Source organism: Triticum aestivum, chromosome 5B (genome assembly GCF_018294505.1).
Source record: "Triticum aestivum cultivar Chinese Spring chromosome 5B, IWGSC CS RefSeq v2.1, whole genome shotgun sequence".
Classification (NCBI taxonomy): domain Eukaryota; kingdom Viridiplantae; phylum Streptophyta; class Magnoliopsida; order Poales; family Poaceae; genus Triticum; species Triticum aestivum.
The window spans coordinates 690,729,937-690,743,980 of record NC_057807.1 but is presented as its reverse complement, the minus strand read 5'-3'; the positions used below and the strand labels follow the sequence as shown (position 1 = coordinate 690,743,980).

At 46.4% G+C, this 14,044-nt stretch overlaps 2 protein-coding genes and 2 non-coding genes across 7 annotated transcripts; 3 read left to right on the top strand and 1 right to left on the bottom strand.

Moving 5' to 3' along the window:
• Positions 1-870: 870 nt before the first annotated feature.
• LOC123117985 (U6 spliceosomal RNA) lies at positions 871-973 on the top strand. Its single transcript, XR_006457615.1, has one exon. It is a non-coding gene; the product is annotated as a U6 spliceosomal RNA (small nuclear RNA).
• Positions 974-1,997: 1,024 nt separating this feature from the next.
• On the top strand, positions 1,998-2,100 carry LOC123117982 (U6 spliceosomal RNA). Its single transcript, XR_006457612.1, has one exon. It is a non-coding gene; the product is annotated as a U6 spliceosomal RNA (small nuclear RNA).
• Positions 2,101-3,777: 1,677 nt separating this feature from the next.
• Positions 3,778-6,522, top strand: LOC123114265 (uncharacterized). Of its 3 annotated transcripts, none has more exons than XM_044535681.1 (3): positions 3,778-4,014; positions 4,127-5,098; positions 6,261-6,522. In XM_044535681.1, the coding sequence occupies exons 2-3, from the start codon at positions 4,136-4,138 to the stop codon at positions 6,264-6,266; spliced, it is 969 nt and encodes a 322-aa protein (XP_044391616.1). In that variant the 5' UTR covers positions 3,778-4,014; positions 4,127-4,135; the 3' UTR covers positions 6,267-6,522. The 3 variants fall into 3 exon arrangements, with proteins under 3 accessions (XP_044391616.1, XP_044391617.1, XP_044391615.1); XM_044535682.1 differs by having other exon boundaries at positions 3,842-4,014; positions 4,108-5,098; XM_044535680.1 differs by having other exon boundaries at positions 3,863-5,098.
• Positions 6,523-6,630: 108 nt separating this feature from the next.
• LOC123114267 (uncharacterized protein YacP) lies at positions 6,631-10,676 on the bottom strand. Of its 2 annotated transcripts, none has more exons than XM_044535683.1 (10): positions 10,440-10,676; positions 10,092-10,160; positions 9,675-9,799; positions 9,415-9,578; positions 9,019-9,088; positions 8,783-8,837; positions 8,173-8,256; positions 7,745-7,783; positions 7,338-7,384; positions 6,631-7,194 (listed from the first exon to the last, which is right to left on the bottom strand). In XM_044535683.1, the coding sequence occupies exons 1-10, from the start codon at positions 10,551-10,553 to the stop codon at positions 7,083-7,085; spliced, it is 879 nt and encodes a 292-aa protein (XP_044391618.1). In that variant the 5' UTR covers positions 10,554-10,676; the 3' UTR covers positions 6,631-7,082. The 2 variants fall into 2 exon arrangements, 1 of the variants encoding a protein (XP_044391618.1); XR_006456470.1 differs by having other exon boundaries at positions 7,107-7,194; positions 7,338-7,423; positions 10,440-10,666.
• Positions 10,677-14,044: the final 3,368 nt, after the last annotated feature.

Below are 14,044 nucleotides of genomic sequence, written 5' to 3'. Positions count from 1 at the left end.
ATCCTTTCTGTAGTAACTTTTTAGCCTTTTTAATCTATTGTTACATGTTTTTGGGTTAGTCTTTCGTTTCAGTCCCCCTACATGTAGTATATTCCTTCAAAAAAATTATTGTCTTTGTTTCTTAATCCAAACTGTGATTCAGTCATAACGCAAAAACATGTTTCATTAATCTAATTTTTTTATGTTACCACCTAACAAACTCATCTAAGACTTGTGAGAAAACTCTCTCGAACACTAGCATTGGATTCTGGTATCACCCGAAAGAATCCCTTCTTCAAACCTTTCTATCTTTAGTGTACAATAACTAGCTGTCAACATTATGTAGGTCACAACAGGTGAAATCTCAATCTCTGTGTAGAAAATTATGCAAGTTGCATATCCTTTTTATATATCCAATCAAACCAAAGACACGGTAAGCTAGCTTAACATGAACCTTTTGGAGCTATGATCTTGGAAACGTGTACGCTTGGCAACAACTTGATCGCATAATCTCCTTCATGTACAAGTTTGCTTCATCTGCCTTCCATAAACTGTGAACATCCCGAAGGATTTATTGATCCCTTCGTTCCTAAACGTGCATGTGCCCTCCCCCCATGTGTGGCAAAAACTGTAGTATTTTTTTTAGTGTCCAAGCATCATTCGTTATTCCCTAGTAATGAAAAAACACGAGAGCCCATTATGCTCTTCCATTAATATGGGCCACATCAAGAGAGATCCAGCCTGTTACTGGCGGCCCATCGCACGCCTGATGGCGTCTGGGTTTTGCTGGATAGCGTCGTGGGCAAAACAAACGCTCATTTGTTTAGTCCCACATCGGCCAGCCGGGGAGAGTCGGACTAGTTTATAAGGAAGAGCGCGGCAGCTAGCATCGTCCCTTCGGGGACATCCGATAAAATTGGAATGATACAGAGAAGATTAGCATGGCCCCTGCGCAAGGATGACACGCACAAATCGAGAAATGGTCCAAATTTTTTTAAGGAAGTCCATGGAACCTTCTATCTTGCACTTGCGTGTGCTACTATTCTTATAGAAAGGCCCTTTAGTTTCCCTTCTCTATCAGAGAGGCCCTCAATACTGCCTTTTTAAATTTAGATCCACACGCTTTCTCTTCTTTGTTATTGTAGATACATCCTTTCTGTAGTAACTTTTTAGCCTTTTTAATCTATTGTTACATGTTTTTGGGTTAGTCTTTCGTTTCAGTCCTCCTACATGTAGTATATAGATTCAAAAAAATTATTGTCTTTGTTCCTTAATCTTAACTATGATTCAGTCATAACGCAAAAACATGTTTCATTAATCTAATTTGCTTATGTTAGCACCTAACAAACTCATCTAAGACTTGTGAGAAAACTCTCTCGAACACTAGCATTGGATTCTGGTATCACCCGAAAGAATCCCATCTTCAAACCTTTCTATCTTTAGTGTACAATAACGAGCGGTCAACATTATGTAGGTCACAACAAGTGAAATCTCAATCTATGTGTAGAAAATTATGCATGTTGCATATGCTTTTTATATACCCAGTCACACCAAAGACACGATAAGCTAGCTTAGCATGAACCTTTTGGAGCTATGATCTTGGCAACGTGTACGCATGGCAACAACTTGATCGCATAATCTCCTTCATGTACAAGTTTGCTTCATCCGCCTCCCATAAACTGTGAACATCCCGAATGATTTATTGATCCCTTCGTTCCTAAACGTGCATGTGCCCTCCCACCATGTGCGGCAAAAACTGTAGTATTTTTTTAGTGTCCAAGCATCATTCGTTATTCACTAGTAATGAAAAAACACGAGAGCCCATTATGCTCTACCATTAATATGGGCCACATCAAGAGAGATCCAGCCTATTACTGGCGGCCCATCGCACGCCTGATGGCGTCTGGGTTTTGCTGGATAGCATCGTGGGCAAAACAAATGCTCATTTGTTTAGTCCCACACCGGCCAGCCGGGGAGAGTCGGACTAGTTTATAAGGCAGAGCGTGGCAGCTAGCATCGTCCCTTCGGGGACATCCGATAAAATTGGAACGATACAGAGAAGATTAGCATGGCCCCTGCGCAAGGATGACACGCACAAATCGAGAAATGGTCCAATTTTTTTTGAGATTTTTCACGGAAGTCCGTGGAACCTTCTTTCTTGCACTTGCGTGTGCTACTATTCTTATAGAAAGGCCCTTTAGTTTCCCTTCTCTATCAGAGAGGCCCTCAATACTGCCTCTTTAAATTTAGATCCACACGCTTTCTCTTCTTTGTTATTGCAGATACATCCTCTCTGTAGTAACTTTTTAGCCTTTTTAATCTATTGTTACATGTTTTTGGGTTAGTCTTTCGTTTCAGTCCCCCTACATGTAGTATATTCCTTCAAAAAAAATTGTCTTTGTTCCTTAACCTTAACTGTGATTCAGTCATAACGCAAAAACACGTTTCATTAATCTAATTTGCTTATGTTACCACCTAACAAACTCATCTAAGACTTGTGAGAAAACTCTCTCGAACACTAGCATTGGATTCTGGTATCACCCGAAAGAATCCCTTCTTCAAACCTTTCTATCTTTAGTGTACAATAACGAGCAGTCAACATTATGTAGGTCACAACAAGTGAAATCTCAATATCTGTGTAGAAAATTATGCATGTTGCATATCCTTTTTATATATCCAGTCAAACCAAAGACATGTTAAGCTAGCTTAGCATGAACCTTTTGGAGCTATGATCTTGGCAACGTGTACGCATGGCAACAACTTGATCGCATAATCTCTTTCATGTACAAGTTTGCTTCATCCGCCTTCCATAAACTGAGAACACCCCGAAGGATTTATTGATCCCTTTGTTCTTAAAAGTGCATGTGCTCTCCCCCCATGTGCGGCAAAAACTGTAGTATTTTTTTAGTGTCCAAGCATCATTCGTTATTCCCTAGTAATGAAAAAACACGAGAGCCCATTATGCTCTTCCATTAATATGGGCCACATCAAGAGAGATCCAGCCTATTACTGGCAGCCCATCGCGCGCCTGATGGCGTCTGGATTTAGGTGGACAACACCGTGGGCAAAACAAACGCTCATTTGTGTAGTCCCACATCAGCCAGCTGGGGAGAGTTGGACTAGTTTATAAGGCTTGTGAGAAAACTCAATAACCACGGCAAACATTCGCGTGGACGTAGTGCCGGTCGCGCTCGCCGCCAGCTGCAGGGGCGATGGAGAATGCGGGAGGTGCAGGGGCCCAGCGTGGTGGTGATGCGGGCTCCTCTTTGATGCTACTGCGGCGGCGGCCCGAGGACGAGCCAGCCTCATGGTCATGCGCCCCCTTGCGGCCGAAGCTCCACTGCACCATGGCTGCGGGCTGCCGGCGATCTCAAGGAAGGGGAAGGGAGAGCTAGGGTTTGGGTGTCCGGTTTCGAGGAGGTCGCGGGCGACTGGAGTGAGAGCGTGGACTGCGACCGGTCCACAGCTTCCCTATTTAAGAAGGACGCCTACCGCGCGCCTGGGCGGATGTCAGGTGAGGACGGCCGCGCGTGCCCATTAATGTCGGGCGGTGGGAGGTAGGTGGCCGCCTGCCACGCAGCCCCAAAGCAGACGAGCGGCGCATCCGTTTGCTGTCCGCTGCGACACAAATCCGACGCATGTCTGCGCTCGAAATGAGTCAGCCCGGACACAAAACGAACCAGATGAATTCAGACCGTCGCACGCTGAACCGTGGGGCTTATTCGTTTTGTCCCAAACGGACGGGGCTGCACGGGAAGGGGTCGTGCGCTGCAGTTGGCCTGAGTCCTCTTCTTGTCCGAACGAATTCCAGTCACTTTCTTGGTGGCTTTGACTCCTTCCTTTCTTTCCTTGGCGACCGACCGACCAATTAAGGTGAGGTGAGGTGAGGTGGAAGCGAAGCGGCAGGCCAACCCCATCCCTGCACGTGCTCCCTGCTTCGCTCCACTCGTCACGCTCCAGCTGCCGGCCGGCCCCCCACCAGCACGCGATCTCCACTCGCTCCGTCCGGCCGGATCCCCTTCCTCCCCTCCGCAGGTACTTCCCTCTTGTTCGACTGATTTGATCCCAAAGAAAGAATCCTCGTGAGATCTCCACTTTCCATCTCATCTCGCCGGCCGGGATCTGAAGCAAGCTCGGATCTTGCCAGCGAACAGCCATGTCTTCCTCGTCGGACAACCCCAACACGGTCACCGACCGCGGCCTCTTCAGCAAGAGCAGCAAGGACGAGAAGAAGAAGCAGGAGGAGAAGAAAGAGGAGGAGGAGGGCGGCGGCGGGTTCATCGACAAGGTCAAGGACTTCATCCACGACATCGGCGAGAAGATCGAGGAGGCGGTGGGGTTCGGCAAGCCGAGCGCGGACGTGGCCCGGATCCACGTGCCCCACATCGGCCTCCACCGCGCCGACCTCGTGGTGGACGTGCTCATCAAGAACCCCAACCCGGTGCCCATCCCGCTCGTCGACATCGACTACCTCATCGACAGCGACGGCCGGAAGCTGGTGGCGGGCCTCATCCCGGACGCCGGCACCATCCGCGCGCACGGGGAGGAGACGGTCAAGGTGCCCATCACGCTCGACTTCGACGACATCCGGAGCACCTACGCGGACATCAAGCCCGGGAGCATCATCCCCTACCTGCTCCGGGTCGTCTTCCTGGTGGACGTGCCCGTGTTCGGCCGCATCAAGATCCCGCTGGACAAGTCCGGGGAGATCCCGATCCCGTACAAGCCGGACGTGGACGTGGACAAGATCAAGTTCCACCACTTCTCGTTCGAGGAGACCACCGCCACCATCCACCTGAGCCTGGAGAACAAGAACGACTTCGACCTCGGGCTCAACCTGCTGCAGTACCAGATGTGGCTCGGCGACGACAGCGTGGTGGAGGCGGAGCTCACCGAGTCCACCAGGATCGAGAAGCAGGGGATCACCAAGATGCAGATCCCATTCACCTTCAGGCCCAAGGACCTGGGATCTGCCGTCTGGGACATGATCAGGGGCAGGGGAACTGGGTACAGCATCAAGGGCAAGATCGATGTCGACACACCCTTTGGCAACATGAAGCTGCCCATCGACAAGGTCGGCGGAACCACTCGCCTCAAGAAGGACGACGACGATGACGAGGTATATCATTTCATTTCTGTTGATTGTTTCCTCTGCATCTTGCTTATTGCTGTGCAATCATCAGACCAGCTGGACGAGGCTTGTCCTGTTTTGACTAGGATAGTTGACAATGGAAGAAATTGATATGGTGTTGAGCTATTAGTAGGAATGCAATAGCTGAATTACAGCCCTCTTGATTTTTTTCGATATTGGTTCGATGCTAAAAATAGTACACAACCTAACAGAAAGAGAAGAATTGCCCTCTGTAATTCAGCATTTGCTGCTCTGTTTTCATTGTTGCCTCTGCATCTTGCTTATTGCTGTGCAACCGTCATACTAGCTAGACCAGGTTTGTCTTGTTTTGACTAGAATAATTCACAATGGAAGAAATTGATATGATGTTCCTCCGATTATTAGAGTGCAACGGCTGAATTACAGCCCTCTTCCGATTTTTTTCTGATATATTGGTTCGATGCTAAAAATAGTACACAAAAAAAGATTGAGGTATATCATATCATTTGCTGTTGATTGCTGCATTTACATCTTATTGTGCAATCGTCACACACTAGCAAAGCTAGCTAGGTCGGTTTAATCTTGTTTTTACTAGGATAATCGACAATGGAAGAAATAGCTTTGTTATTCAGTTGAGCTGTAGGCGTGCAATAGCTGAATTATAGCCCTCTTCTGAATTTTTCTGCTGGAGGTTCGGCGCTAAAAATAGTGCAGAACCATCTTTTTGTTGCATCGCTGCATTGAAGCTCTGTACACTCTCAATCATTTTGCTTCTCAGCTTGTTTTGCTCGCGTCATGCTCTGGTTCGGTTGAAACTCGCTAGTAGAAATATTTGTGTATAATTGTTATGCTGAAATTCTGCGTTGTCAGTGGCAGATACTTTTCCATGATCTGAGATAATACCTTTTAAAATCTTGTGACATCTGTTGCTGATTAACTTTAAAAAAAATCATAATTCTGCCATATCAGATCTGAGCTAAAAACCGTGACACCTGTTCTACTCCCACCTTAGAAATGCCAAATCATGTCAAGAACAGATGAAAGAAAAGCGTGCATATAGACCTGGGCATTTGTGACAAATAGAAGATATAGACTATATTTTAGATTTCTATTTTTATGACAAATTGAACCTGGAACCTTGGTAATCTCTTCATATGAACTAACCTTGCAGGAGTGAAGTGCTGTTACTGAACATACAAGAAAGTCAAGCAGGGAGCCAGGGAGGATCCAGCTGAACTCTTTACTCTAGCTTATGGTATCTTTGTTGATGGCATCATCCGAACATCGTCCGCGTTTTTATGTTTCGGTGCTCAGTGTTCTTCGTGGGAACTCATCCAGTGTGTATTCTTTCTGTGTTAACTTTGTCAAGTGGAAACAGACCTGAGAATAAATTCTTGTTTGTGGGGTGTGATGTTAGCCTTCTTCAGCCAAAATATTGTGTCCATGCCTGCTCCTTTTCCGCACCCAGTCAGCGAAGATTAATCTCACACGCATCAGTGGATACAAATACATATTTTTTCGATCACAAGGCACTAAAGCGGTTCAGAAAATAGGAAATTTATTTTTGAATATAAAAACATATTCTTTTTCATCAGCCCCGCGAGGAATTCAGCTACTTTACATTTCTATACAGCTCATGGCTTTCTTCTCTGCAGGATTATGATCAAACAAACAGAAAAAAGGTCAGAGAGATACATTCTGTGACCTCCCTCTCTATACAAACTGCTTCACTACGATGGCCAGATTTTTCCTTTCCATAATGCCAGCCAGCATCAGCATGCTTGATCAGCCTGTTGCCCTCGTTGACAATCATCATGGCCGCACCATGTTGGCGCAGTTGGCACCTCTGACCTATGGGCTATGGACCAAACGTCAGTTGATGTGCTCCTCCCCTGTACAAAAATATACACTTCTTCTCTTCCCCGCCCTTCTCTTGCCAACCGATGTGACAGCATCTCAATGCGATTTGGGTCGATCGGTCGACATTTGGCGGTCACTTCTTTTTCCGCTCTTGTTCTTCGAGCTGATTCCGAAGATTTTTTAAACCTTGCACTACTTTAGGTTTCAGCTTGTGCTGAAAAATCTTTCCTTGCAATGATGTTGACCTGCCAAACAGGAAGCCCAAAAAGATTGGGTTCAAAGTTACTACTAATTAGCAGCTATTTTGAGTTCTTAACGGAATATGGTACACGGCCGTTTCTATGTGGTTTCGCCTGGATGCTCAAACTGAATAAGAAAGACTCTGGACCTGATTTCCTTCAGCTCTTCGTCGAGCTCCAGTTCTGATTCTTTTATCTGCAGAACCATATGACAGACAATTTGTTGTCAGGTGATCTGCGCAGGGAAAATGGAACTCCCCTGTTAGATAATTGCATCGGCACAAAAGAAAAAAATGGAGTAGCATATATTTACAATATCTGGCTTTATATTGGGACAGATGAATCATGCAAATGCCCCAAGTTTGACCTTTTCATATCATATTTACCTTACATGGATTTAAGAACAAAAACATAGCTACCATGGCTATGTCAAGACATTTGGTAGAAGATAAGGATGAAGTGACAACAGCAAAATGGATATAAGATATCCAAGTCTGACATTGTTCCTCGAGCAAGGGATGCCATGGAAGCAAATTAGTAACAACTAACGACTAACCTCTTTAACCAGTCTTTTAGAGCTCCAAATAAGAGCACCCTACAAAACATACAACAAGACCATGTGTTAGATCATCAAGAGTAATATCTGATGAAAAGCTGCAAGCAATATCCTTGTCTACACATAAAGCTTCAACTGCTTCCGAGTTCATCTAGTTCAGGTTGATAACACTACTACAAATGACCACACCTATTATTTTGTCAATACATCAATTATTCTCAGTTGCACTTTTTTTAGCAATATCTTTGGAAGGCAATGATCTGTTTTCCAGAAGAGCTATGCTACCTAGCGAATTTTCTAGTGTTTCCAGTTAAGCAATGCAGCAGAACATAGCAAGAAAGGTACAATATCTAAGTTCACATGCTGGTACATGAATGTTTGATGGAAGAAGACCAACAGAACAAGGTAATCATGAGGCAAAAACATACTTCGCCATGTGATAATTGTTGCTCCAGTACATCCGACGTTACAACCCAGACCTTTGGACATCCATCTGCCACCAAAGCTTCAACCTAAGTTAGTAGAAAGAATCAGTGTAAGAAACCTCTTTGTAACACTACACATATAACATATATTCGGTATGATGGCACTCCATGCCCATTTGATTAAAAAGTCACTTATTGGTGCTATGCATGTAAGTTTAGTAGTAGGATCAAAATTTCCAAAAAATGCCCATAACATGAAAATATGGTGGGGGAGAACCTAGATCCTAGAGTGCAGCAATTTCAGATTAGCATAAATCGTACTCATTCTAGTGATTTTCCTATGTTAAATTGAGATTTGAACAGTTGGGCATGAATATACAGCTAATAAATATGCCTAGGACATTCCTGCTGGTTGAAACTGACTCAGCTATTTTTACAAACAGTTTTAGACTTTTAGTGACACAATCCTCATGGAAACATGGATTTTTGCCTATTAAACTTGAATATTTGCATGGACTTTTCACTGGCGTGAATTCATAGAACTAATCTACAAAGAACTCTGGGGCATTCTTCCTCAGTTCCATCTGATGAAAAACTTCGTAATTTGATTTACCTCCTTCTCAATCCAACAATCAGCAGATAAGTCAGCAGAATATACCACATCAACCCTGTTCAAGAAAAATTAGTTCGTTAAGGTTCCCCTAAAGACCAACTAAAAAGGATGGTTGAAACATTTAACTTACATTTATTCTATGATAATATACAGAGCATCAACATCTGACGGAAATGTCTAGCATAAAGCGTCAATTTAGACATGTGGAAATGATCTAACACACAACAATACCTTACCCTTTATAAGTTTCAGTGTGTGTAGCTTGCCCGGACAATGCAGCGTCAAATACCACTACAACTTTTATCTCTGCAAGCATCATAGTGATGAATGACATAAGATAGCTGATGTAAAAGAACACCACATGGCCCTCGAGAGGAAATTATCCGTTGCAGTTACGGTCTTAGAGAGTAACAGGAGATTGTGCGCTCCATATATACTTTGATAGATACACATTTTTACAAGTAGTAATTAATTTTCTTTCACTACAAACCAGAGGACAAGCAGTACAACAGCCTATCAGTTTCTAGCAGCAAAAGAGACAGTACAGTTGATGCATGTGACCTTTCTTTTTGTTTGAAGAAGAATCATAGCTGGACCCTAAATAATAGTTTGTTTAATCCTCTGGTACAAACCTCGTACTGCACTGAATGATACCAGCTCATCAATGAGCATCTGCCTCGCAATTCCTTGATTCCCATTCAAGAAATCACTCTTAAGCTTTCCCCAGTAGCCACATACATTGTAGCCATCCACAAGAATAACCGGGGAGGCGATCTCCAAGTTGCCGTCATTTGTGCTAGAGGAAACAACAGCACAAATTCAGCAGACCCGTCGAATCACCAACCTAAGAACAAGTCAACCCACTGGATATGAAAGAAAACACGATCCTCACCAGGTAAGAGTGGCAGAAGGGTCCTCGTAGAAGTCCGTGTCATCGGGAAGCACCTCCTTCATTACTTTCTTTTTGCGGAACCTGGTGGCAGGCTGAGGCCCGCTTGTTTGCTTCCTTTCGTAGTCCTGAAAACAAGGGTAAGATAGTTGTAACAACTGGTGTGCATTTATCCGATGAATGGGCAGGACAGGACGCTGTTACAAGATTCAGACGTATCTGAACACAAGTGGCAGTAGATGCATCCCATGATCCGACCCCATCAGTATATGTTTTCATCTCTAAACTGATTGCCACAAATTGTAACGATGGGACCAGGTAGGAAACCATACTGCAATAATGCAATTGCTGGCCTTTCTTTTCTCTCTCGTCTCGTCTGAACTGAAACTGAATGCAGGGACGCCTGTACAGGAACAGTACCTTCCAGAATTTCACGATCCTCAGATTCTGCTTGACGTTGGATGTAATCCTCGGAGGCCGCCGGTCGACCTGCAAAAATGGTGCCAAGTATGTGAGGACGGCCGCGGCAGCACATACCCTGATTCAAGATACCAACTCCCCGTTTCTGACTAAAATGAAGAACAACTTCAGAACAAAGTTGCTGGGAATAATGTCCGTTTTTTGAGTCCCCTTTCAACATTTTTGTTCATCAACGGAAAATAAGAAGAGTTCACAAGATTTGTTACAAGATTAATCAATCTTGATGCCAAACTGACTCGTCTTCTAGGGGGATTGATTGCAGGGGGAGGGGATGGGGATTGAGCTGACCTTGTTGGCGGCGGAGGAGGAGGCGGCGCCCCCTTTGGTGCCCTTCCCCCTGCCCTTGTCCTTGGCCATCACCACCACGATGGAGGTCGCCGAGTAGGCGGCCGAGCCCACCATCTCCCTCCGCCGCCGCCGCCGCCGCCGCCCTTCCGCTCCTGACGTGTGGTGGAGGCCGCGCCGAGTAGGGGTGGGTCACTGGGAGGAAGAGGACGGAACGGGTGGTCGCCTGGTCAGCGTGGCGTCGCTGTGGCTTGCGAGCACGTTCCTGTCTTCCACGCCGTTCGATCTAGCCTCGAGATCCGCGCCATCTTCATTTCAGAAACATATTTTCCGTTTTGGCTTACAAAACCTCTCTCTTATTTTGCGTCTAAATTTGAACATTCATCATTCAAGAGATAAAAAGAGCAACATACCACAAATATATCACCGGGCTCACATCCAAAAGTAAACACACGGTTGTTCTTACACGGCTCGAATCCAAGGTTTGGTCCTAAAGATTTCATTTGTATTTGCAAACTCGTATCAACCATAAGAGCAGCTCCAACGGGGCGACCCATTTCGTCCGCTGGCGTCCGTTTGGATCGGCGCGGACACAAAAGTCAGCTCAACACGTCAACCCAAACGGACGCGTGTCCACTTTTCGTCCGCGGGCGATCCATTCCCGGCCCATTTTTGAGCCGGATTTGCGTCGGCGCGAACACGAGACAGACGCGCGCGCGCTCGCCTTCTCCTCCCCCGGGCCCGCTGGTCGGTGGCACATTCGCCTCCCTCCATCCAACATCAACCATGCCCGCCTCCTTCGTCGCCCTGCCGCCCATTTTCCGGTGACTCTGCCAGCTGCCGGCGACCGTAACATCCTCTGAGCAATGCCGCCACCTCCGACGTCGCCACCGCCGTCTTGCCGTCAGGAACCGACTGCTTCCCACCCCGACACCCCCGCTCCCCCGACACAGCCGCGACCGCAACCAAGTAGGCGCCTCGCCGTCCCCGGCCAGACCCTCACCGGCCCGCTCATCGGACGCCGGCAGGGCAGCTAGTTGGTCTGTGCGCGTCGCGACTCCCTTCGCCGGCCGTCTTCTTCATCGACGCTCGCAAGCTGTTCGGCAATTTGCCAAGGTACAGAATAGACTCCGCCGCCGAGTTCTTTTTTCACAATTTCCTTTGCGACTCCGACGGTTCGTCGTCCGTTGACGAGGAGGAGATATTGGCTGCCGCGTTGGTCCATCACCACCTCAATAGCCAACTGCCGTTGTTCCATGGCTCCATTCTAGGCCACCTTCCGGTGTTGAATCACAACCGGGAGAGCGGGCATTTCCTTCTTTGAAAGGACTACTTTGATACAACAAATCCGTTGTTCAAACATCAGAAATTCCGACGCCGTTTCTGTATGAGTAGGCATCTTTTCAACCGTATTAGAGAGGGGGTGGTCAGCTACGATGACTACTTCGAGTGCAAAGAGGATGCCGTTGGAAAGATTGGTTTCTCCTCTTATCAGAAATGCACTACCGCCATCCGAATGCTTGCATACAGAGTGCCCGATGATCTCATTGATGAGTACGTCGGTATGAGCGAGTCTACATGCCTAGAGTCCATGTACAAGTTCTGCAAGGCTATTATTGATGTGTTTGGCCCTGAGTACTTGAGAGAGCCGACTACTGAAGATACAACCCGTTTGTTGGCGATGAATGCCAGCAGGAGCTTCCCAGGGATGCTTGGCAGCATAGACTGTATGCATTGGGAGTGGAAGAACTGCCCTTCTGCTTGGCAAGGGCAGTATAAGGGCCATGTCAGGGCTTGCACTGTCATACATAAGGCGGTGGTCGTGATGAACCTGCTCCTCAAGATGGCCGTGAAGGAAGGCGTTGGAGACATCCATATGATAAACCGGCCTGCCTCGGGAAACCGCCAGCTGGAGAACAGTGTGGACCGTGCTCAGTTGAACAACCGGTGCAAACGTCTGAGTGAAGTCGATACCAGCACGCTACCGAAAGCCACGGACCACCCAGCGGGCCTTGTAGTGCTCAAGTGTACCATCCGAGCAGGTCTTATGGCGAAAGACCCACTTGCCGCTGATGACATTGGCGCGAGAAGGCCGAGGAACCAATGTCCATATACGGTTCCGCTGAAGAGCGTCGAACTCTCCCTGCATCGCGGGAAGCCAGTGTGGATCACGAAGGGCTGCTCTAGCGGACGCGGGGATCGGGGACAGCTCAGTGGTGGAGACGGCGAGCAGTTACTCGTCTCTAGAGTACCGTAGACTCGGGCGATGAACGCCGGCTCGAGCCCGAGTGACGGGGAGAGACAACAATTCCGGGACAGCCAGCAGCCGGCTGGCGAGGAGGCAGCCGGATAGGGCGCCGGCGACGAAGCCGGCGTGCATTGCGATGGCGGCGTGGGTGCGCGAGGCGCAGCTCGGGAACTATGTAGACATGACCGAGACATCTCTCCGGTTAATAACCAATAGCGAACCCTGGATGCTCATATTGGTTCCTAGATATTCTACGAAGATCTTTATCGGTCGAACCATTATGACAGCATACGTTATTCCCTTTGTTTATCAGTATGTTACTTTCCCGAGATTCGATCATCGGTATCTTCATACCTAGTTCAATCTTGTTACCGGCAAGTCTCTTTACTCGTTTCATAATACATCATCATGTAACTACCGAGAGGGCCCAGAGATACCTCTCCGAAACTCGGAGTGACGAATCCTAATCTCGATTTATGACAACCCAACAAACACCTTCGGAAATACCTGTAGAGTATCTTTATAATCACTGAGTTTATGTTATGACCGTTAATCTCCAGTATCCAGGAGTTGCATAATCTCATAGTCGAAGGAATATGTATTTCACATGAAGAAAGCAATAGTAATAAAACTGAACGATCAATACGCTAAGCTAATGGGTGGGTCTTGTCCATCACATCATTCTCCTAATGATGTGTCCCGTTATCAAATGACAACTCATGTCCATGGTTAGGAAACCTTAACCATCTTTGATCAACGAGCTAGTCAAGTAGAGGCTCACTAGGGACACAGTGTTTGTCTATGTATTCACACATGTATTTAGGTTTTTGATCAATACAATTCTAGCATGAATAATAAATATTTATCATGAATAAGGAAATATAAAATAACAACTTTATTACTGCCTCTAGGACATGTTTCCTTCAATATAGTGTCCAAGCTTGTAGCCAACCAAGATTTATCCAACAAAACATCCTCAATTGTCGTGAATGTCGGACCTCTTGCTTGGGTATCTTTGCCCTTTTCTTCTTAGTGCGGATATTCCCCCAACATCAAAAGTAGGACAATTTGGTTCCCCCAAGTCATATTCCGTAGGGTCTGTAGGCTCTTGTTGCCCCTCATTGATCATGTCCGACATGAAATTTTCCTAAAATGACTATGATTCCAAATAAACTAACATAATATGGATGCAACTTATTGATTCAATGGCATATGCAACTAACTCATCCTCAATCGAAATGATACAAAATAGAGCAAAATTTGTACCGTCTCCTGATGGGTCATTCCGTCGAACAGGAACCAGGCATACTGGGCATTTTGTCTACATGGATGAATTTTTCCATGATCTCAGTTGAGATCA